Here is a 23,048-nt window from a genome sequence, read left to right on the forward strand (position 1 = left end):
CAGCAGAGGTAGCCATAGTGTGAGGAATGTCACTTGTGACACGAAAAACAAACAAGACAAGAGTTTATATACTTTTTCAGAACACGTTTATTGAATGTTTTTTTCAAACATGAATACGAAAGACAAAAATACATAAAAGCCAAAGGCTTAAGTACAAGAATAAAAGGCACATGATAACCATGAACGTGGAATAAAAACAAGTGTCTGTACAACAACTACATGTTTTGGGTAAAGTTCTAACCAGTTCTATAGTAGGGGGTAAGGTCACACAAGTGTCCTCCCGAAAGGGTCTTTCAGGCCTGTCCACGACAGTCCTGTCCTGGGTGACGGGTTCTTCTGGCACCGTCACTAACACAGGTTGAAAAGTAACTTTTTTCCTTGAATAACTCTCGTGCATACTGGGGGACCTCTTCTGTCCAAGCCTCAAAACCCTGGTCTCGGTGATGTCCAACATTTGACTCCTAACCAATCTGGTTTCTTCTTCGTCAACGACATGGTAAGTTACTTCAATGAACAATGAACTATCGATCTTGCCTAGGGTTCCTTTTCATATACAGACCAATACCGACGTGACCGTACGGCAACATAAAGTGATTGGGAAGTCTCACTCGCTTCTGGTACACGATTTGATAGACTTTTTCCAAGGGTCGACTGACGATGTGGTGAGTGGGTAAACGTACAATCTTGTTCGGTTGATAGGTGGTCACTTTAAAGTTTCCATCCTCTCCCGATTGCAAGGCTTCTTTCAATACCCCAAAGTTGACCACTCGACTGGTACGATGATTCAGAGTCAGTCCTTTCACTTTGCACGTCGTGTGCACTTCTCCTTGTTTGTCCCGGTATTCGTAGCCGTAATTTTTGGGGCCGCCACTGACGAAACTTAGAATCTTGTCGTCGGGATGCTCGTCTGTCCAGGCTCCTAAACGGTCTCCTTCGATGTCAGGGTGATGTTGAATCGGGTGATGGATGTAAATGCGACTGTCCGTGTCAAAGTACAGAACGCGTTCCCCTAACAGTTCTAAAGCTTCGTACACTTTTAAGCGAGCATGGGCTGTCACGTAAGCCGCAATGATGACATTTCCAAAAGGGTCGTCTTGTACAAAGTCCAGATCTTCTTCGTAATTGACCAAGATCAAATCCTCTCGAACGACGTCCACGTGTTTCATGTATTTGGTTTTGTCGTGAATCATCTGGAAGTAGCGGGAAGGTTCTGTCAAATATTCCGTCTTGGGTAAACACGGTCGTTGTGCCATTTTACCCCACAAGCAATTTAACATCACTTTGGCAAACGATCGCCTGCCTTTGTTTTTCTCGATGTGGTTTAAAGAGATGCCTTCTTGTGCATAGTATTTCTCTTTGAATTGTATTTGGTCTTCGGGAGTGTGACACCAGGAAGGATAGCCGCTGGCTTCTTGCTTCAGTTTCAAAAAGGCATCCACGTAGTCGGCGAAAATGCCTTTCTGAGTAGGGTCACCCTTGTGGTACTGTTGTGTCTTGGGAAAGTGGCAAATTTCGTACACTTCTAACAGTTGGTATCCCATGTCCAGAGCTTTGAACAATTCTACGCTGACCCAGGTTCCCGTCAAGGCCCGTTCTTCCTGGCTGTGATGACAAGGCTGATCTTGGTTGCACGTTTCGGCACAAGTACGGCACAAGGGAAACATCAGTTTGCCTTGGCAATGGTGAGGTAAGACGGGATGGTATAGGTTCGTGGGAGGCAAAACTTTACACTTGATCAAGCCTTCGTATTGTCGAATGTTTTTCAGGTCGATGTGTTCCGTGAACAATTGCGGGTGCCCTACAGGAAAGCGACAATATTTGCACACGTAGGGATACAGCGAACACACGTCCAAGTATTTGATTTCTTCTCCTTTCTCTTCGTCGGCTTGGTACAGCAAACAGGTGGCATTGGTCCTTCCTCCGTACAAACTATCCCTCGGGTTCAGTGGGTCCATGAACTGGTAACTTTCCACGAGGCGTTTAAACTCGGGATCGGTTTTCATACGGTGATCGTACTCGTGTTCCCACATTTCCACCACTTGGTATCCTTCCTGTTCTAACTTTAGGCGTCGCTGACAAGTGTCCTGGTACAGGTCTTCCATGGTCCGTTGTAAAAACTGATTTTTAGTGTCACGGTCAGGGTAGCAGACGGGACATCCGTGAAATAAGCAACCGTTAAACTCGTACACGATCTTGGGGTTTTCTAAGTCCCAGCCATCGACCGAATACGTTCCGATGGTCTTTTCGCCTCCTCCGTTGCGGGCATGCTGAATCCATTTATCTTCTTTGTCGCACAAGTAATGTAACCAACGTAGGGCTTTGACCGAGTATTGACGCTTGACATAGTGGGTCGTTTGAGGACTGATGACAGCCACGGTGTTTTCAGGCATGAATCGTTGGCGGTACACTAAGGAACACGCTTTGGCAATGGTGCAAGCTTCTTTCAAAGGATCGACCCCTCCGTGTTCCATGAACAGTTCTCGAAATTTTCCACAGCAACGTCGTAAAATGTCCACGTCGGAACGACAATACTTTAACATTTCTTCCTGAAAGTCGAAGGGGTCCGAGGCGTGAGCCTGGTACCAAGCGTAGAAAGCTTCTCGTTGTTCGGTACGCATGTTGTCTGGGTCGTAATAGTGAGCCTCAGGTAAATGGGGTAGAACGGCGTGTTGATTGGCTTCCGTATTGAAAAAGTGTGGAAAGTACCCTTTAGCCATTTCTGTCATTCCAAACGTTTTAGGCATTCGACTCAAAGGCATGGCCAAGTAACTCATCGAATCTTTAAACTGCACTTGTCCCACTTGCATGAAAATGATTTTGGCTCCGTTCAAAGTGACTTTAGGACGCTCGGTGCCATGTTCCGTATAGTACCTCAAAAGAAACTGTCCATCGTATCCGGAGAAATTGTGAGCCATCACCGTGGCATGACGATGACAATCTCCGTAACGTTCGATGTCCTCTTGGCTCCACGTCTTGTCGATGGGGTCTAAGACCCATCGGGCAAAATCGGCTAACGTGTTCGGTCCCCGAAAGATTTTTTCACGCCCTCCAGGAATCTTGCTGCAGTGAGGGCAATGACTGAAGATAGGTTCTTGAATGCACTTCTCGCACGCTCGATGAGCCACGCAGAAATTAGGAATGTGAATGCCTGTCTCTTGCATGCATTCGAAATCGAAAAAGATGAAATTGCCTTTCTTCTTGTGACCGTCCTCTTTCTTTGGTGGGGGTTGGTATTTTTGCACGTAGCATTGGTGTTCCAAGTCCACGATGTGGTGACAAATGTGACATTTTTTCTTTCCTCGACATGCGTGTGCCTTGGTACTATTGGTACGTATGTCTTGTCCACAGGTAGGGCACAATCTCAGGAGTTGACAAGCACATTTATTCTGTGAACCTTGCGTCTTCAAATGTTGTTGTTAACAGGTAGGGCTGACAAGCGTGCGCAAACAAGTTGAACAAGGCACTGGCTCAGACAGGGTGGAGAGGCCAAACATCCTGGGCATTTCCATCCGCAATGTTTGTGTTGCTTTCGATTGTTATAACCATAGTCACATTTCTCACAATAATAACCGTATCGCAGGAATGCAGTGATACTGGTAATGGTATCGAAATGGTCATCGTGATGATAAAGGTGAATGTATTTTCCGTCTTTAAAGTCTTGGCCTCGAAACAACAGAGACCCACGCACTTCTTGAGGGTGCACTTTCAAGGTGTATCGTGGAGCTAGGGCATCTTGCAATTTTTGCATCTCAGGAATGCCACAGGGTGTGTCTTTGGACAGACCAGCTTGTTGCAACAGGAGTTCTGCTTCGTTTCGTTGTTTGGCTCGGTCCGATTGTCGAATAGTTTTCCAGGCTCTTTTCCATTCTGCCGTGTCTTTCTTGTTGGCATAGGTTCGTCCCACCACGATGGCTCGAGCTAAACACATCTGGTCTTGAGGATTGTGAATTTGGACAAGGCTACGCTTAATGCTGCGAAGCTCGTTCACCAATAACATCTTTTTGCGTCCAGTCCCTTGAGGAGGAGAGACGTGGGCCATTTTCAGTGTGGCTTTACCATCGGTGATGTCAAACTGATCATTAGATTGTTGTACGTGTTGAGTCTTGTCCATGACTTTGGAAGGGGTTAGTTCTGCGGGTCTGCTAAACTCGATCCAAACAGGGGATTTCAAACCGTCGTGATCTATGGATAGTGTCAAGCGGTCGTCTTCTTTGGGTTGACATTGTCGCTTGATTTCAGTGAGCAAAGAATCCCACATCTCGGTGATAAACCCTTCTGCTTTCTCCAAGGGTACGTCGGCCTTGAAATCTTTAAACTTCACCGTGTAGGTGTAAGCCGTGGTTCTAAATTTTCTAGAGGAGCGCTTTTCCGTCTCTCGAATGTGATAGTACTTTTCAGGGTTGACTAAGGGTGGTGAACTTGGTTTAGAGGGTTCAAATTCTGGTTCACTCATGTCCTCTTCAAAATCACTGGCATGAATTTGTGCCAAGATTTCAGCCCTGGTACGAGGCGATAGATCACGTTTCTGCCTCTTACTTTCTTCTTCTTTCTTCTCGAATGAATAGGATCGTTTCATCTTGAGTGCAAAACGTCAAATGACTCAAGTTTAAACACCATAGACTAATTTATAGTCATGGCAGACCAGCGTATATAAAAGAGTGTGTGTCTTGTCCTTTCACTATTCATTTCACTCTCAAGCCGAGCACAACGATGGAAGAGACTAACCAAATCGAACGTTTCGTCAGAGCTTTGCGAGGGGTCATTAGAAAATTCTCTTCAGACCAGCCTACGGACTACTCTCCTTCCTTTCGAGATAAAAGTCAGGATACTTGCTATATCTGTCAGAAGAAAGGGCATTGGTCTTCAGAGTGTCCAGACCGTCAAAAAAGAAAAAAAAAAACAGGGGCTAAAAAAGACAAAAGTCAAGATACCTGTTATTATTGTAAAGAAAAAGGACATTGGTCTCCAGATTGCCCAAAAAAGAAACAAGAGGAGTCAGAAGAAAAGAAGGATTCTTCAGAAGAAGAGAGGGATTCTTCGGAAGAAGAGAGGGATTCTTCGGAAGAAGAGAGGGATTCTTCAGAGGAAGAAGAGGAAGAAAGAAGACAATTCTATTTACAAGAGGCAAAGAAACAGGACAAGAAAAGAAGAAGGGAAGAAAATGAGGAAAAAACGGTGAAGAAATTCAAAAAACAGAGAGACTAAACAAGGAGAAAGAAGAAGTCAATGAACTTTTAATTAAAGTGTTGTGTTCTGAATTGGATTGTAAAAAATGGATAAAAGAATACATGAATGATATAAGGTAAGTGTCTTTGAGTTTTGATTTTAAAATAAGAAGCTACACTCACGCACTCATACACAGACACGTACTATAAGGGTAAAATGGTTTGTATTTTTTTGTTGATTTTTGAGTTATTGGCAAATTGAAAGGCTATCTCTTTTCGAGAGAAGTGGGTGGCCCTGAAAAGGGCCTTTTTATTTTGGTGTAGGGGTGAGTTTAACCAATCAACTTTAACTGCCTTAAGCCTTTGCCACGGCCGAGGCCTACTTCTGATGATTGGGTTGAAATCACTAAGGGTGGTACGATAGGCTTAGTCACAGGGTTGGCATGTTTAGCTCGGGAAGGTCGTATTCTCTTCGGTCGTGATAAAGAAGTCTGATACATTTGTTTCAGACTTCTTAACTCCGCTAAAATGTCCAACAGTACCGTAGCCGTTTGATTTTCACCCTCTTGTTTCTTTGCTGCTACTTCTTCTTCTTCTTGTTTTTTTCTTACCTCTTCTTGTTGCTGTTGCTGTTGCTGTAGGAGAAAAGCTTGTTCCGCTTCCTTTTGTCGTTGCATAAATTTCTCCAATTCTTCTTTCTGTCTCTGTCTAAAATTCTCCATTTGCGGTAATGAAGAAGGTAACGAAGGTTCCGGAACAAATTCTTGCGAGGTAAGAAAATCCACAAAATCCCAATTTCCCTCTTCTGAAAGTAAGTCCGGGTTCCCTTGGGCAGTCTCCCCTGCTGGTACACCCCAATGGATCGTTTTCTGAGTTTCCGTCATGTTGAATCACTGTCACATAGATTGACTGCACACAAGCGCTAACGAATCTATATAGACCACGTGACGTCACAGACTGCTCTCTTCGGATTGGATGCGAGCTGACTGAATTTTGTTACGCGTGTTCGGATTGGTGAATGAATTCAATCCGTTTCAATCCTTCCTGTACCTATAAATAAGCGCAGTTCACTGCATTGATTCACCTATTCTCGTCGCTTCAAGATGTGGACCACAGTTGAGTCATCCACCCTTGTGTCTTCCATGATGTTTAGGACGGACATGCTCATGTATGTCAGGTCCAAGTGGACTGTTGTTGATAGGACAGATACTAGTCAATGGATGAGGAGAGTTTACATAGAAAGACAAGGATGTCTCAAGAGGGTACTTGTGTATGGACCGGCAGTTAGAAGGAGTTTAAGAAGAAGAAGAAGAAGATGTGACAGATGCCATCTATGTTAATATTAATATTAACATAAACCCAAAGGCCCTTTTCAGGGCCAGACATATTTCTCGAAAAGAGATAGCCTTTCCATTGCCTACCCCTTTTTTTAAATTTAAATTTAAATTTAAATTTAAAAAAAAAATCCCATATTCAATTCCCCTTGTCCCTAGACAAACCCAAACTCTATTCCCCCATGTTAAATTCCCCCTTGTACGTAGAGTGACCCACGATTTTTTCACCATGTTCAATTCCCCTTGAGGCTAGAGTGACCCAAGACTTTTTCCCATGTTAAATTCCCCTTGAGGCTAGAGTGTCCCACGATTTTTCTCCATGTTAAATTTCCATTGAGGCTAGAGTGTCCCAGGGGTCTCTGTAATGATAATTCCCATTGAGGCTCTAGTATCCCCATTCACTACTTTCGATAGAATTTTCGCTGAATGCTACTCGTCGCTTGTATTATAGGTCACATAAATGTATTTTTACTGTCTCGTAAACTTCGTTAAATTTGCGCACGTACCTCGGTTCCTCGTCAACGTTTGCCCGTAAAAACATGAAATTTTGATGAAACTATTTATCCTTTTTGACACAGCGATGACTGCATTAAATTTTTACATTACTATATACCTTCTCTTAATAGGAACATACAAAAGTATGCTTGTATTAATTTGCAAATCACCGCTCCGGTGGCCTAGTGGCTGGAGCGTCCGCCTCAGATGCGGGAGGTCGTGGGTTCGATTCCCGGCCGAGTCATACCAAAGACTTACAAAACTGGTACTAACAGCTGCCTCGCTTGACGCTCAGCATCAAGAGGTTAGTGTTAGGACTGGTCTGTCTGGTGTCATGATAATGTGGCTGGGTGGGGTATCATGATACATGTCTGCAGCATGATGCTCCAGTGCTAGACATCACTATAAACTGCCACATTGCAGTCATCGTTGTGATATGACTGAAAAATTGTTAAAGCTACGTTAAAAATCCAAATCACACACACACACCACACACACACACACACACACACACACAATTTACAAATCAAAAGTGAACACAGAAAAGCACGTACAAATTTTAAAAGGGTAAAGGGAAGCTGCTACACGTATCGCAGAATAGAATCACACAGTCTGCTCGTAACAATGGACTCCCACCATCATCACTACCGCCATCACTTCCACAACTACCGACACATCACTACCAATATTGCTAGTACTATATACCCAGAGGCGTAGCTGGGGGGGGGGGGGGCAGGGGGATACATATGTCCCCGGGCGCCAAGGTACAGGGGCGCCAAAATGAGGCTTACAACGTTACATTATAAAAAGTAAACAAGGGTAATATTCAAAATTGTGATTAAACGGGAGGGGGCTGGGGCGCCAATTTTATAGTTCGTCCCCGGGCGCAAAATATCATAGCTACGTCTCTGTATATACCTTTCCTGTAGACAGTGCTTACTTAGTTATCTCCTAGCCGAACGATGTCAGCAATATCATCGGCCATTAAGGTGCTGACGAAGTCTCAGTATTGAGCATACAAACTTTGTACTTTTGACTAGATAACAGATCTGATAACCTTACACTTATTTCAAATCACTTAATAATTTATCTCATGTAACTTATACAAACAGTATGATCCGAGTGTCGTTTAAATGCAGATTCGTAATGCACAAATTTATCAACTTTATGTATTACTCTGTCTTCTATTGAGATACCACCTCTCTAGAGATTCTGTAATTGTAAAAACTTAGAGCAATAAAGAGTTTCACGTTTTGCTGTCTGCATCTAAAATGAATAAATTAATTTAAATAGTTATGGTGTGATACTATTAATAGATATCTCAAAACAACGTAAACTGTGATGGCTAAATCAATAAAATAAAACATTGTTTTATTATATGTTTTACTGGATATATTTACATGTAATGTCTGCACTATTAAAAAAATGTACTTTTATCTGTTTCATTCTTTCTTCCATTCACTTATTTGTCAGTGATCATGATTACATAGAAGTACTGATACGCGCTGAGTATTCTAATTGATAAAAATATTACACACTGAAATAACAATTAAATAATCAAGTGTGACACAATGTAGTTGTTTTGCCAGTAATTTAGCAATGTTGTGATGGTGATAAGAATTTTTTTCAATTGGCGGCATGATTTGTTTCTTTAATTACTGAGTAAGCAAGGTTACAGTATATGCATGATAAAAGCAAATATCTTGTTTCTCGTTATTAAATTATACTGTACGCAGGAAGAGTGGTTTCTGACAAAAATTTAGCAGGTAAAAAGGTATTAGTGTTTCGAGCGTCCGCCTCCGATGGGGGAGGTCGCAGGTTCAAACCCCGGCCAAGTCATACCAGGACGTATACAAATGATACTACCAGCTGTCTAGCTTGGCGATCAGCATTTCGTGGTTAGTGCTAGGACCGGTCGGCCTGGTGTCAGGATAACGTGACAGGGTGGGACATCATGATGCTATGTCTGCGGCATGATGCCCCAGTGCTAGACATACTGTAAATTGCCAAACTGCAGACATCGTAGAGAAATGACTAAAAAATTGTTGGCACTACGTTAAAAATCCAAACACACACACACACACACACACACACACACACACACACACACACACTCCTTCTTCTTCTTATTCTTCTTATTATTAGTATTATTATTATTATTATTATAGGGTCGGAGTTCCCGCCGCTCAAAGATGGAGTAATCCGTCTATACAGCATGCGCTTCTGTCCATATGCTGAGAGATCCAGACTTGTGTTGGCGCACAAACGTATTCCGTAAGTTCCTTCATATTTCAGTCGTCTTTAGTCCCGTGGTTTCGATCATGATATAAAGGATTTTGATTTGAACTTTTCAGAATATTTTTTGGGTTGCAGATTAACCTCTGATGTTTAATGTGTCATTTGTACCTCATCATATCACTATGACCTCAGTGGTAATTTTTTAATGAGATTATCAAATTGGGTTTCCAAAAATGGCACTATGGCCTAAATGAGAATTTCACATTGAGGCTTCAAAATCTGGTTCCAAAAATGGCACTGTGGCCGCAGTGGGAATTTAACAATGAGGTTACAAAACCAGGTTTCAAAAATGTCACAAAGGTCTCAGTGGGAAAAGTATTAATAAAAATTACTACATCTACTGAGCATCACCTAGACTTACTCACCAACACGCACAACTATTGACAATCGCCCATTGTCTACTCATCAAGACATATTACTATCCATTACGTACACATACTGGCCAGCACCTGTATGTACTAACCAACAATTGCACCGATTCTCACAAAAGACAGGATGTGGAAAGGGTTCTGAAACTGAAAGTATACTGCATATAAGCAAAACTTAACTCTACCACCTGAATCCCCTTTAACTTCCGTACAGTCCTCAGATAAATAAAAAATAAATATACTTTTTCTCATAGATAATGATTTTGTGCTTTAAGTTTTTTTTAAAGGGTTCCAATTAAGTTAGTGACGGTTTCAGTTGGCCTTTATGACAGCCTTTCAAGATTCTTGATTCTGGAGTTAGAGCCCATGCGTCTTCCAAATAATTCTCGAAGTTTTCTTTTTGTCCTGTCATGAAAAATCGGAGGTAAGTATTGTTCTTTTTGTGGCCATTGTAACAGCAATGTTGTTTCATCTTTGTGTACTTTTCAACTACTTTAAGGTTTGGTTTGTGACTGCTGTAGTTCCTGTTCTGGATAGAAAATACCATTCATAGCTATGTCCATGGCTTCACGGCCATGTCTTTGTAGCAGTCTACGATTGCTTCTCTCAGAATATTGATTTAATGGGCATTGTCAGATTATTCATAAAAGATCAATGTGCTCTAGATGGCTACTTAAAAATGAAGTTCCTCATGGAGTTAGCCTAATTTTAAAGGATGGAAATGTCCTTTGTCACTGCCTTCGACTGGATATTTTTTAATAAAATCCTAGTAAATGCATCCTCCTGCATAGTGTTGCAAATCTGTGTTCTTAAACGTAAGTAGAAAAGTGTGTGAGAGTGTGTGGTTTTGATTTTTAATAGAGATTGAATTATTGTTTTTGTCATTTCGCTTCGATCTATACAGTGTGGCCTTTATAGTGATGTCTAGCACTGGGGTATCATGCCACAGACATGTAGCATTATGTTCCACCCAGTTGCATTATCCTGACACCTGGCCGACCATTCCTAACACTACCCTCTTAATGCTGAGCGCCAAGCGATGCAGCTGCTAGTGCCATTTTTATAAGTCCTTATTATGACTTGGCCGAGGTTAGAACACGCAACTTCCTGCTTTCGAGGCGGACTCTTTAACCACTTGAGCCACCGGAACGGTCTAAGTAACAACTAAAAATCCCAACTAGTTTAATAAAATTCAACAAATAAGTTTTTTTCCATAAAATTAAAAGTGAAAATTTAAAAGGAACGTACGGTATTGTGAATTAAATCTCCAAACTTCTGAACGTTCAGTAACAAGTCACAAAGCATAGAGTATTCCGAATGAATTCCAGTAATTTTATGCCTTGATGTGTCAGTAGTCTTGGATGAGCTGATGTGCCAACAGCATTGATGTATGACAACGATATCTTCAAGACAAACGTTAATTATGTATAATGACCATTGCAGTCTACTTTTGTGGCCAAAAGTTAAACACACAATAGAGGTATGTTCAGGTACAAGTAACTGATGGTGAAATTGTCGATTTGTCCACTGATGTCAAACTTGCTTGGAGTTGAGGTCGTCGGAGAACGTATGGGATGAAATTATATCCACTGAAATTATTGCATCATCACCATAGCTGGGGCATAGCACACATATCGAATTTGTCTTGGAAAATTCAGAACGATCTAGGTGCATCATATTTTGTAGCAATATAAGCGTCCTAATCAATTTCCTTTGCTGTGCTATGATCGAGCTTTCACCCGGAATTGCAAACAGCCTGAGGGAAAATGTGATGTGTCGCGTTTTGCAGTTAGAGAAATCCAACTTGAGACGTTGAGAAAATGAGCAATTGACGGATGAATAACAAGGGAAAACTCAGGTAAGAGCCACCGACCCACGGGAAGGTACTGGCAAGCTTTCTCATATTCCCACATTGGTCAAGTCCACGTGGACAGAGGTTAGATGGGAATGATCACTAAAGGCGAGCTCTTTCGAGCACTCAAACACCCAGGGCTCCCCTGAGCACAATTGAAAAAAATTACCTATGATACGATGATCGCCCACCAAAGCACACAAAAATTAAAAAAACAAATTGATCCAGTGATAAACTTAAATTCCGGCTATTGGTGTGCGTAAACTACTGTAGCACAGCTGTTGTGCTAGCACTTGTGAATTTAATTTAGTAGAATCTTCGCTCACGCACAATAAATGGTCACACTTGAAAATTATAGTTTCACTTCCGATTTCACATCTGTCTTTATTTTCTAGCTGGTGACGAACTTAACATAATTATAAAATTGTGCCACATAATAATATGATGTTACAAAGCAACTTTAAGGTAAACTTAGTTTTAGACAGGTGAAACAAATATTTCATGACTAGAATGAAACGCGACTATCTTGGCATCAAGCTGTAATGTGGATTTTTTTTATATGTCTGGCTGGAGTAAAGGTTGGTCAGAGCCGGACGTTTCTGCGAAATATCATACATGAGCGTAAAAGGTTAATTTTGTCGATTTTAAACAGTAATCAAGATATCCTGAAATATTCAGAAAAGACGCACATTTCAGATTGTATTTAGTGACGAGAGCATTGAAACGAGCAGCAACAGCACTGGCAGTAGGATGGTCAAAAGGACAAAGTACATGTAGTTAATAAAGATACTAATTTTATATTCGGCTGAATTTATAGGACATAAAGACATATATATACGGTCAAAGCCAGTACTGCTAGTCAGGCAAGACGACAATATGTATCTAAACATAGCTTATGTAGAACATTACACTTTTGCGGCGAATGGCGTTGTCTGCTTGGATTGTCAGTGTATATGACGATTTTGACTGAGATGATTGATACCTTTGTAGTCATTTATCACCTTTGGAAGATAGATTGATTTCCTCTGGTACGCGTGGTATCAGTGCCAGATGACAGACCATTAAATTGTCGTGCATATTTTAACTACTGTACTGCAACCCATCTCGTAATCGTTTTTTTTTCAAACAGATTTTCTTTTGTGGTGCTAATTTGTTCTTCATTTGCTATTCTTAATCCATTTACCGGCATGTACTGGCTTAAGATTTGTGCCTTTGAGTCCGATGATATATGACCATGGTTTTATCTCACCAAAATCTCCATCAATTCCTATCCTGGCATATTCGTTCTCCTGACTGGCTTGAGGATGTCTGTACTTTAACATACTACTCCAGCCCTCAAGAATATAGTCCCAATTGAACATTTATGTCCAAACTATAACATTTTCCTTAGTGTTAATATTGTTTCGTTCAAGTATCCTAAATGCCTTGGTGGATTTTCTTAATGCTTAGGATGAATCATCGTAAAAATAGAGCAGTTCTTTCTGTGACATGCGTGAATGCGCACGATTAAATAAGTCAATTTCTAACACGCTGGTAAATCTACTTATACTTCCGTGTTCGAATTAAAAAATAAACACTCTTATCCGAGCATTAAGAAATGTCATGTGGAGAGTAAGTTAGATAATTAAAACCCAACAGTTCGTATTAAAAGATCTGAACATTTAAGTCCAAGGGTGAAGACCTGTCTTAAAATTCTGCTAGAGACTTTCTTCTTTTCTTTCACCATTTCTTTCTTTTTCCATTTATAATAAATTCTACAATTTTTTTCTCATATGCGATTCATAGGAGAGCTATTGCGCTACACGTGGCTTTGGCGTTGGCATCCGCATAGATAACATTGTATATACACACAGAGATTACTGAATCAAAATTATTGTTTCTTCGTAGGTCCTGGGCTACAGTTCAGACTGGGTTTCATAAAGCTAAGCCAGCCCACCCCCACGCCGAAGGAGGCGGGGGCTAATTTTGTTCATGTAGATAAATTGTAAATTCTAGGCTTTTGCGTTTAGCTCATATTTTTTGCACACTGTATAAATAATGTTACGTTAGTGAGAGGAGGAATTTTGACGATTACTACATGCTCATCACAAAAATAGGTCATGGTGACCCACAATTTGGCATGTTACTGACCTGTGTTCTATCTTAATAACCGTTCGTGCCGGAATAATGAAACTAGATGACTGTATGCATCTTGATTAGAACGCTTTTGCATTTGGCTCATGACTACGGATGGTGGTTGTTTTTGGCATGCCGTGAACATGCTGTCTTACTTTGAATCTTTGTGGGAGGGTACATCTTGATTAGTACTACTCTTTCATTTCAGTATTAGGTCATTATAACCCATATTTTACACATCGCTTCTTTGGGGTTCATTGTTTTATTCATGTTCATTTCTCATCCACTGTTCGTGAAGTTAATGACGATATACATGTGTTACTTTCATACATCCTTACAACAACAAGCTCATCGTTATCTGTATTTGATCTTTTACTGCCTGTTAACTTTTGAATTTAGCTGATGGCCACTTGTGTTTTAGCATGTTATTTGCATGATTTTCTAATTAAATCGTGAAACATTGTGAGTGGATGCATCTTCATAAAATTTATATCTTTCTTTCAAAAATAAGTTTGTAACCTGTATTCCATGAGTCAAAGATTATTTTGTTATATTTAAAGATGATTTATTGCATACTGTTTATGTTCTTCCAGTTATACAACTTCAAAGTTGGATCCATCTATGTTAGTAATTCAGCCTTAAAAACAAAGGTCAATGTGACCTACATTTTGTTTTATTAACATGTGTTCAGTATTAGTTTTTTGACCACATAGATGCGTCCACGCCAATTATATTCTAGCTTACTCAGAAGGCTCTCCCTGACCAGTGTAATTGCAAGTAGGAATGACATTGTTTATTCAGTGTTATACTTTCCATATTAATGAATATTCATTTTATGAAATTTCTTATTGGAGATCGCTTTAGTCTCAACTTAGTTTTTGCATAATTAATGTTCACAATAGCTACTGCAGACACTAAGAATGTCTCCAAGGTGAAGCATGGTATTGTTGATTACACTGGCATTTTATTACGATGACGTTAAAAGTCAGGGCAGACTTAAAAAAAATTCTGCATGCAATGGAGCTTTATTCTAATTGAAATTATCAGTATATGCCATATGTCCTACTACTTCGCCATGTCCGACCTGTTTCCTACTGCTCGACTCACTCTATTCCGATTCATATTCTCCGTGTCTGCCTTGTGTCCTACAATTCGACTTGATCTACTATTCGACATGCTTTATCCCGGTTCACATTTTCCTTCTCCGCATTGTTTCTTACTATTCGACTGACTCAATTCCGATTTACATTCTCAGTGTTCGCCTTGTGTCCTGCTGCTCGACATGATCTATGCTCAATTCCGACTCACATTCTCCTTGTCTGCATTGTGTCCTAGTACCGGAACTGCTTAATTCTCATTCACATTTCCCGTGTCCGCCTTGTGTCGTATTGCTTGATTTTTTTAGTTTGTTCTGCTACTGTACTGAGACCACTACCCGTGTGCAGGGGCATATCTGCTCATAATTAAAATACCTTTGCGGTCAATCATTGATTTTGAAAATGAACGACTTCATTTATGTCCGGTGGTGAAATTCAAAACTTAAACGATATTGAGATATATATTCATTTGGTCAGGGTCTATATTTAAACGTCAGATGTGGGAGCCGTGTTAACGAGTGTTGAGGTGCTCACCTTTTCAGACCACTGACATCTTACCTCTGTCCGCGTGGGTAAGAGAGAATGCTTGCCTGTATATTTTCGTGGATCGGTGGTTCGTCCCGTTATTTTCCTAGTTTTTCTTCTACCAAATATACTGTCCGTTATGTTTATCGTATCATGTGCCGTAAAATGGTGTTAAACCCCAAACAGCAACAACAACAACAACGGCAATGCTAACACTACGTATATTAAGAGATCATGGCAGGAACCAATATATGTCATTTGGTCACGAGTTCCATTATTTCGTTGACAAACATAAAAAGTATTATATTTTTAGTTGATCCGTACCCCTTACCGTTAATTTCAAACACAGAGCTGGAGGAAGATAACAAAACTTGAAACAGATATTATAAGGAACATGCTTCGACATCCCTTCCACTATTGGTATATATTTAACACCTTACATTACGGTAGCCTAATAATATTTCACTACTCATTACGGCATGGCATTTTTGAAACCGCTTTGCATAGCTCAAAAGTTTTACAATTCATTTGAAGATGGTTTACGATGACAGGGCATCAGACATATCCGCAAGCACTCGTACACAGACGGACCAAGTCACCTCCTTTTATCCTCGCATTTCTAGCTCCTGGCAAAGGCAAGGACAAATTGAAAAGCTATGTAATGATAAACCTGGAATGTAATCGAGGTTTTACCCCCGCACTTTTGAGGAGAAGACAGGTATTATGCTATCCTGCCCTTCCGAACACGTGCACTTTAGAACTTGAGTAATGTTGCGCAACTTCCCCTCATTGGTATAGTCAGAAACTTGAAACCTTGGGATATAATTAGAATGTTCTTTAGATGTGCAAATATATCACCGGGGATTTCCGACATATTGGACTGTTAATATCATACAATATTTTCCGTTATATGCAGTTCACAGCATAGCGGCAGTTACATAAATCACCTTATCCTTTCACAGTTATGAGACGATTAATGTAAACCTGAAGAGCAAGCCACAATGGTTCTTGGACAGGAACCCCCTGGGTTTGGTTCCCGTGCTGGAACTTGGGGACAAGATCGTGTACGAGTCTGCCATAGTGAATGATTATCTTGACGATATCTTCCCCCAGGAGAAGTTGACCCCAGACACCCCATACCAAAGAGCTAGGGATAAAATACTTCTTGAAAGGTTTGGAAAAGTAAGTCATGAGGGAGAAATAATTGGATGACAACTAAAATTAGCACTGTACGGGTTTTCTAGTAAACAAATAGAAAGAAATCTACTGCTTTCGAGCTACAGTAGCATCCCAAACTTCTTTACAGGACTCAATTGCATTAAATACTATGTTACACCGATACAGAGTTAAACAACATTTACAGTATCAATACGGCAACATTAACACTCATTCATCAACTCGCACTCACTGACTCGATCAAACTTACATTGTTACATCAAACAGTGTTTCGACGCATATTACATAGTTTAACCCGCATTTCATAAGTGATGTTTATAGTTTATATACTGGTCTTTGTGTTTACTGACACGCTTCTTGCAGATATTTTTTTTTCGTTTTAAAATTGACAAATTTTTCATCTGCAGTTTACGACGAACTATTACAAAGCCATGCGGACGAAAGGCGAAGACAAGGAAGCTTTAGTTGATTACAACAAGGCGTTAAGCCTCTTGGAGACCGAACTCACTGGTAGAGGAGACTTCTTTGGCGGTAAGGAACCACGCGATTAATTACATTTGACACTAATCAAGTTTGGGAAACCAAAAAATCCATTTTTGTTTATTTCGAAAATAAACTGTTATTAAATAGGAACTTTTGATTTTGAAAAGTAAATACAGTTTTATTTTCAGAAACGAGTTGCAATATTACCCGATAAATTGTATGATGCTTTTGGCCGTAGTCTGTATAAGCAAAATTTTGTATAATAGGTCCCTGTACGCACTGAACTTATATTACAAGATTATATGTACCATATAATAATTCTGTTGCCTCGGCACTAAATAACATACATGTGTTACTGTGCCAAAAGGCATCACACCAGATAAAACCTAATAATCTACATCATCATGCTTCTTTTCGCTTGGGATCGGACGATTTTGTTCTGCATAACTGGTATTTCCTCTTATAATGAAAAATCGACCCATAATAAAACACATATGCAATTTTATGTGAGTATTTTTTTAAAAAAGAAACCATGCGTGTAACCATGCGTATTATCATGGCCTGCTTTGAAATAAGGTCAAATGTGCATTTCAGTGTGCTACCTCATAGGAAGAAAATATGCATTTGATAAAACGAAAACAACAAAACACAATAACCAGTTTCATTTTCAGTTGTACATATTTGCATATCTCTTATTTATTTTATGATCGCGGCTCTCAAGCTGCAGGTAGTTTACTTGAAGGTTAGTTCAGTTAGTCCTAGTTAAGAAAAAAGGCTTTTTCGTTTAGTTCAAACGCTCAAAAATCGCAGTTTGTCTTCAATTGCAGGTGACAGTGTCAAGATGATTGACTTTAACATGTGGCCCCATATATATCGTACGGATATAGTTGATTCGATCATTCCGACATCTAATGTGGGCATAAAAGCCGAGAAATATCCGAAACTGAGCGCTTGGATTGCCAGGATGAAGACAGTTCCAGCAGTTCAAGAAACCCTTTATCCGGTGGAATGGCACATCGGCTTTATGAAAGGATACATTGAAAATGGAAGTCCTGATTACGACATAGGATTGGACTCGTAAAGCCATGCTATTCTAATGTATTTGTCAATGCGAGTTGACCAAATCAGCCATTCGTTTACTACAGTATACGATCATTTCCAGTCTAAAGTTAGAATTGTATTATTTCACCCTTGCATTCTGCTTCGTGATTCGACAGTATTCACTGTGCACCATGTATTTTTGTATGTGTATGATGTACGTTAGTATAAACATGCATTTTCTTTCTCTGGAAGATCTCATGCCAGAAGATGGCCACAAAGCCAACATGAGTTTCTAATATAAATGATTCATAGTGTAGCTATCTGAGTTATTTCTAGTGTAATCTTAGCTGTCTGTGTTATTTCTAGGTTGTAAGTTAGGTATCCGAGTTATTGCTATTTTATATGCTAGATATCTGAGGTATTCTATTTTATGTCTTAGATATCTGATTGATTTCTTTTTTATATCTAGATATCTGAGCTATTCTTTAATTTTTCTGTTTTGTATGTGATATAGCCTAATATCACTTGTGCATGCCGAATAACATTAAGTTCCCAGTATGAATGAGTTTTGATGACATTCTGATATGTTACACGATTTTTTATGGAATAAAAACAGAAAATACAAGAAAATGCCACAAGTATTGCAAATTCACCAGAAGACATGGAAGAAAATATATAAACCTGGAAGTGCATATAATCTCAATGAAAACTGAACGAGTTAATAAGTGAAATAAAGCATTCATTCGAGCATAATATTTGCCTAATATTTTCTGGTTCTTTAATAAGCGGTCTTCGTGAAAAATAACATGGAATAAATACTTTATATATTCTTAAGATTATTATAGTTGCTGCTATTTTAAGGAATCAATAAAGATGATAGGAAAACAAGGTTTGAATATAGTTACAATATGGGGGTTAAATAACAATTTGGCGATAAACAGAAGGTAGTATATAAAATGCAATATACACATGACTTTTTTGACGCGTTTAACCAATTTTACTAGTTTAAATGATGCTTGTTTTAGCACTTTCTAAATGTGTTTAGAGTTTCTCAAGTACATTGCTTTTATTATGTTTATATTTTGTTGTCTGATGTGTTTAGCCGTATAAAGATGAGTAAAGAAGTCAAGTTTTACAATACAACTTTGTTTGAAATAAAGGAAAATAAAGTTTGCTCGTTTTCAGTAGCATTGCTTCCTTTCAACGAAACTTAGACGAGTAAGAATATTCTTGTTTCATTTAGAGTTTGTTACTGGGTCAAAAAGCTTGGGTCAAAATGTGAGTGTGTCTCTATTGCGCACTGATGCCTGTTTTAAGACTACTTGCAATTCCACTGCAAGCAACAGAAGAAAATTGACGACATTCTGTAGCGTATCTGCCCAGACACTCTATACATGAAAACGTATCTTCACAAAGACCCTAAAAGTATTGAAACACATTTTCAGAGCCAAAGACTATTCATGATCAGGAAATAGAGACTACAGTTTTTCCATTTCGAGGTATTATGTTCGATTTTGTTTCCATGGTGACGTCACTAATTTGCACCACTATATCTGAAACATCAAGAAGCTTCTGTCAATGTTTAAAGGATGCATAATTTGAGTACGGTTTGGTGAATACATTGACTTACTGACGCATACATCTTTCTTGTGATTTGCAGCTGACCACAACGAGGAAAAAAAACCTCGAATGTACATGTGTGTCGGCCCCCACCGTAACAAATGTGAGCACAAAATATGCTCCAACTCAAGACTCAAGATTAAAAGAAATATTTAAAGTTTTCGGACATTTTAGCGATGTATCCATTATGTTCAACACGTAATATTGAGTTCATTCCTCAATTGATATATCTCTACCTCTAATTTTAAATAAGTTACCTTCGATCCAAACTCTTGAATTTTAGGTTGAATCGAAACTGACTTGAAGAGTTGAATACAACAATATGACCATTTTTTGCACATATTTTGGCGATGAATTTCATAGACCTAGATGTGAAAGAAAGGATTATAACACGTATACATCAACACAGAAAATATTATTTTAAGTGTATTACATATAAATTCATTAAAATATAAACATGCAAGAAACACTGAAACGTAGAAGACAGAAATGTTATAAACACAATTTATTTGTTTAAATTGTTTGCATATGGACATAATATCATAACGTTTTAGCATATAAAATAAGCAGCTGGAATGTAGGAAAAAAATCTTTCTCGGTAAACAAGGAAACAAATTGTGAAGATTCATTTATTTAAGAGGCTAAATGTAGAAATATTTCATTTTCTTCTCGTTAAAGTTTTACAAGTGATTTCAGAGCGGCACTTTTGAAAGAAATAAATGGAATCAAAAAGACTTCTTAAGGTGCTTTAGGCAAATACACAAGTCCTGATTAACTCCCTAATGCAAGAATATCTATATATATTACCGACCTTTTTCAAAAAGAATTGATGCAAGATATGCACTATGTTCATGGAATCAAGAAACTGCATCAGAGGAGAAGATAAGACAGTTGTGAGTGTTCGCAGTTTATTACTGTATTATACTAACATTTCTTCATTAAATGTCCATCTTAGTTTCGGCGTCGGCATAAAATTTGAGAAAAATTTTGAAATTAAACGTTTTGAGAATGAGGTCGCACAAATAAATCCTTTCGAAGTTTATAGTTTCCTAAATGGAACCAATTTAAATTATTATTATTTTTTAAAAACCCCACTACAAAACAGTTCTGCATTTTGTTAATAGTACTGTTTCGTTAACATTCGTTCTCGGCATATTTCAATGTTTAATGTTATGTATATTTAATTGTGTGCTTAACGTTAGACCATCATTATTAGCTGTACTTTAGATAACATAAACAGAAAGTTTACATAGATAATTTGTGTCCATGATTGGAAGGTGTAAATAGACTGTTAAAATACCATTAGAGTTAGGAACATGTTTGGCCTGGTCTTTTGTTCAGTTAGATTAAAATTTTCAGTGGGAATGATACACGTCTAGATCAAATAATTATGTGTATAAATATGAATAAATGTGTAGAAAAGACAATTTGAATAACAAATAATTCATTCTTGTTTTAGGTCAGTCGTTTGAAATCCAGTTTTGATCATAGTTTACATTTGTGTTCAGATATAATTAGAGAAGAATTATGCCTTTTAAATATTTACTGGAATTACTAAAGTGCTCGTTCACTTTTGAATATATACACACTACCTTAAATTATTGTGAACTCATTCGAAAGTCACTTTGGACCGCGTCATTGTATAACAAGACATTCAAGACTATTGAAATTCAATAGGAACAATCTGTTTTTATCGACTTGCGATTGTACATTTAGAATTAATTGGAATTTATTTCACAAAAACTGTAAGAGTCTCATGAACTTTCACTTCTGTGGTGTATACAAATAAATTGCTTCAAATCCAACCAGCATGGGTTAGAGTCTGTGCAAAAGGACGAGCTGCTTAAACGTGCCAGACATAATGATCTTTCTGAAGTGAAAGCATCTTTAACAAGGCAAGAAATATAGAATATTTGGATTCAGTATTTGGTGAGAGAGTAAATTATGTGCGTTGGGTTTCATTGGTAAGTCCGTGTGTGGTTTCGATAGGTAATTAAAAGAACTAGAGTTAAAATCACATGGAATTTGAATAAAGAAAGCTTAAGTTTCAGAAGAAAATAAAAGACATGCAAGTTCCGAGAGAGGATAAGGAGAGGCAGACGGGGGAGGGAGAGAAGGAAGGACAAATTCAGAGATGCAAAGGAGAGACAGATACAGAGAGAGAGTAGACAAAGAAATGCAAGTTCAGAATGAGGATAAGGACAGACATGCAAAGAGAGATTGAAGAAGAGGAGAGGGAAATACAAATGCAAATGGAGAGAAAGGAAACGGACATGAAATATAGAGGATAAAGAGAGACAGGTGCAGAGAGAGAGAGAGAGGGAGAGAGAGAGAGAGAGAGAGAGAGAGAGAGAGAGAGAGAGAGAGATTTAAATGCAGATACACCGAGATGACACGGAAATGCATTATATATATATATATATATATATATATATATATATATATATATATATATATATATATATATATATATATATATATATATATATATATATATATATATACTTGCAGGCGAAGTACCGTCCCCAACCTTTACAAACATGTTCATACAAGTTCAGGTTTTGATGTTACCAGAAATATTACTTTCGTAGTCCTTTACAGGAAAATTTAGTGCGTGTGTACTTTTTTCACTTTGAGAATATTGTAAAAAGTTTGAAATGGCCTGTACCTATCTGATGCAATGAGGATACAAACGATGGAATGCAATCTGACTGAAGTGACTCTGATCTAACTATTCTTCGGAAATCAGAACTATTAAATAATCTGGACTAAAAAATTCACATCTACTGCAAGAGTAAATTGGTGAATTAAAACAGCTATTTTTCGATTATGAGCACTTGTTTCCTGATGCTCCAGTACAAACAAATTAAATTTACCATGATGTTGAAATTGTAGAGTCTGCACCTGTGAACCAGCATCCTTACATGAATCTCACATGCAGGTATATTTCATAACATAAAAGGAATTCATTATTTACTCGAGAATGATTTTATAGAACCTAGTAAAAGTGGCTGGAGTCTATCATTTATTATTATGACGAAATCAGATCATACGTTCCGCACGTGTACTGATTATACAAATGTCAACTTTATCAGCAATACGGATTCCTTTCTAATGCCAATAATAAATGACTGCATCGACAAAACTGGAAATGCGTAATACGTTACCTAGTTTATCTTTTACCTCCAGATGGGCTTTATCAATATCAAGTGATGCCCCCTGGAATTAAAATACTCCGTCAACATTCGAACATCTAATTAAGGTTTTAACATCTGGTCTAGATAACAGTGGCGTTTACCTCCATGATGTCGTCTTCTACAACGACACATTTGAAGAAATATAAATATAAACGGCTTGACTTATAGTAACGGATTTGAAAAATGTCTAAGAAAGACACATTGACACCTCTGGATTTGTGTCCATAACGAAAAACACTAAAGTTTCAACTGACAATGTTTAAGCCCAAATGCTATAAAACT

General features: G+C 38.6%; 1 protein-coding gene across 3 annotated transcripts in view; it reads left to right on the forward strand.

The window, feature by feature from the left end:
* Positions 1 to 19,121, forward strand: part of LOC149795375 (glutathione S-transferase omega-1-like) — a 38,799-nt gene extending 19,678 nt beyond the window's left edge. For all 3 annotated transcript variants that reach the window (XM_089965150.1, XM_089965149.1, XM_089965152.1), the window contains exons 2-5: positions 9,163 to 9,268; positions 16,212 to 16,431; positions 16,833 to 16,956; positions 17,736 to 19,121. In XM_089965150.1, the coding sequence (XP_089821276.1) occupies positions 9,210 to 9,268; positions 16,212 to 16,431; positions 16,833 to 16,956; positions 17,736 to 17,989 (657 nt within the window). In that variant the 5' untranslated portion in view covers positions 9,163 to 9,209 and the 3' untranslated portion in view covers positions 17,990 to 19,121. The remainder of the gene's footprint in view (positions 1 to 9,162; positions 9,269 to 16,211; positions 16,432 to 16,832; positions 16,957 to 17,735) is intronic.
* The last annotated feature ends 3,927 nt before the right edge of the window (positions 19,122 to 23,048 follow it).

This window comes from Sinohyriopsis cumingii, chromosome 7 (genome assembly GCF_028554795.1).
Source record: "Sinohyriopsis cumingii isolate HCF-2022 chromosome 7, ASM2855479v2, whole genome shotgun sequence".
Classification (NCBI taxonomy): domain Eukaryota; kingdom Metazoa; phylum Mollusca; class Bivalvia; order Unionida; family Unionidae; genus Sinohyriopsis; species Sinohyriopsis cumingii.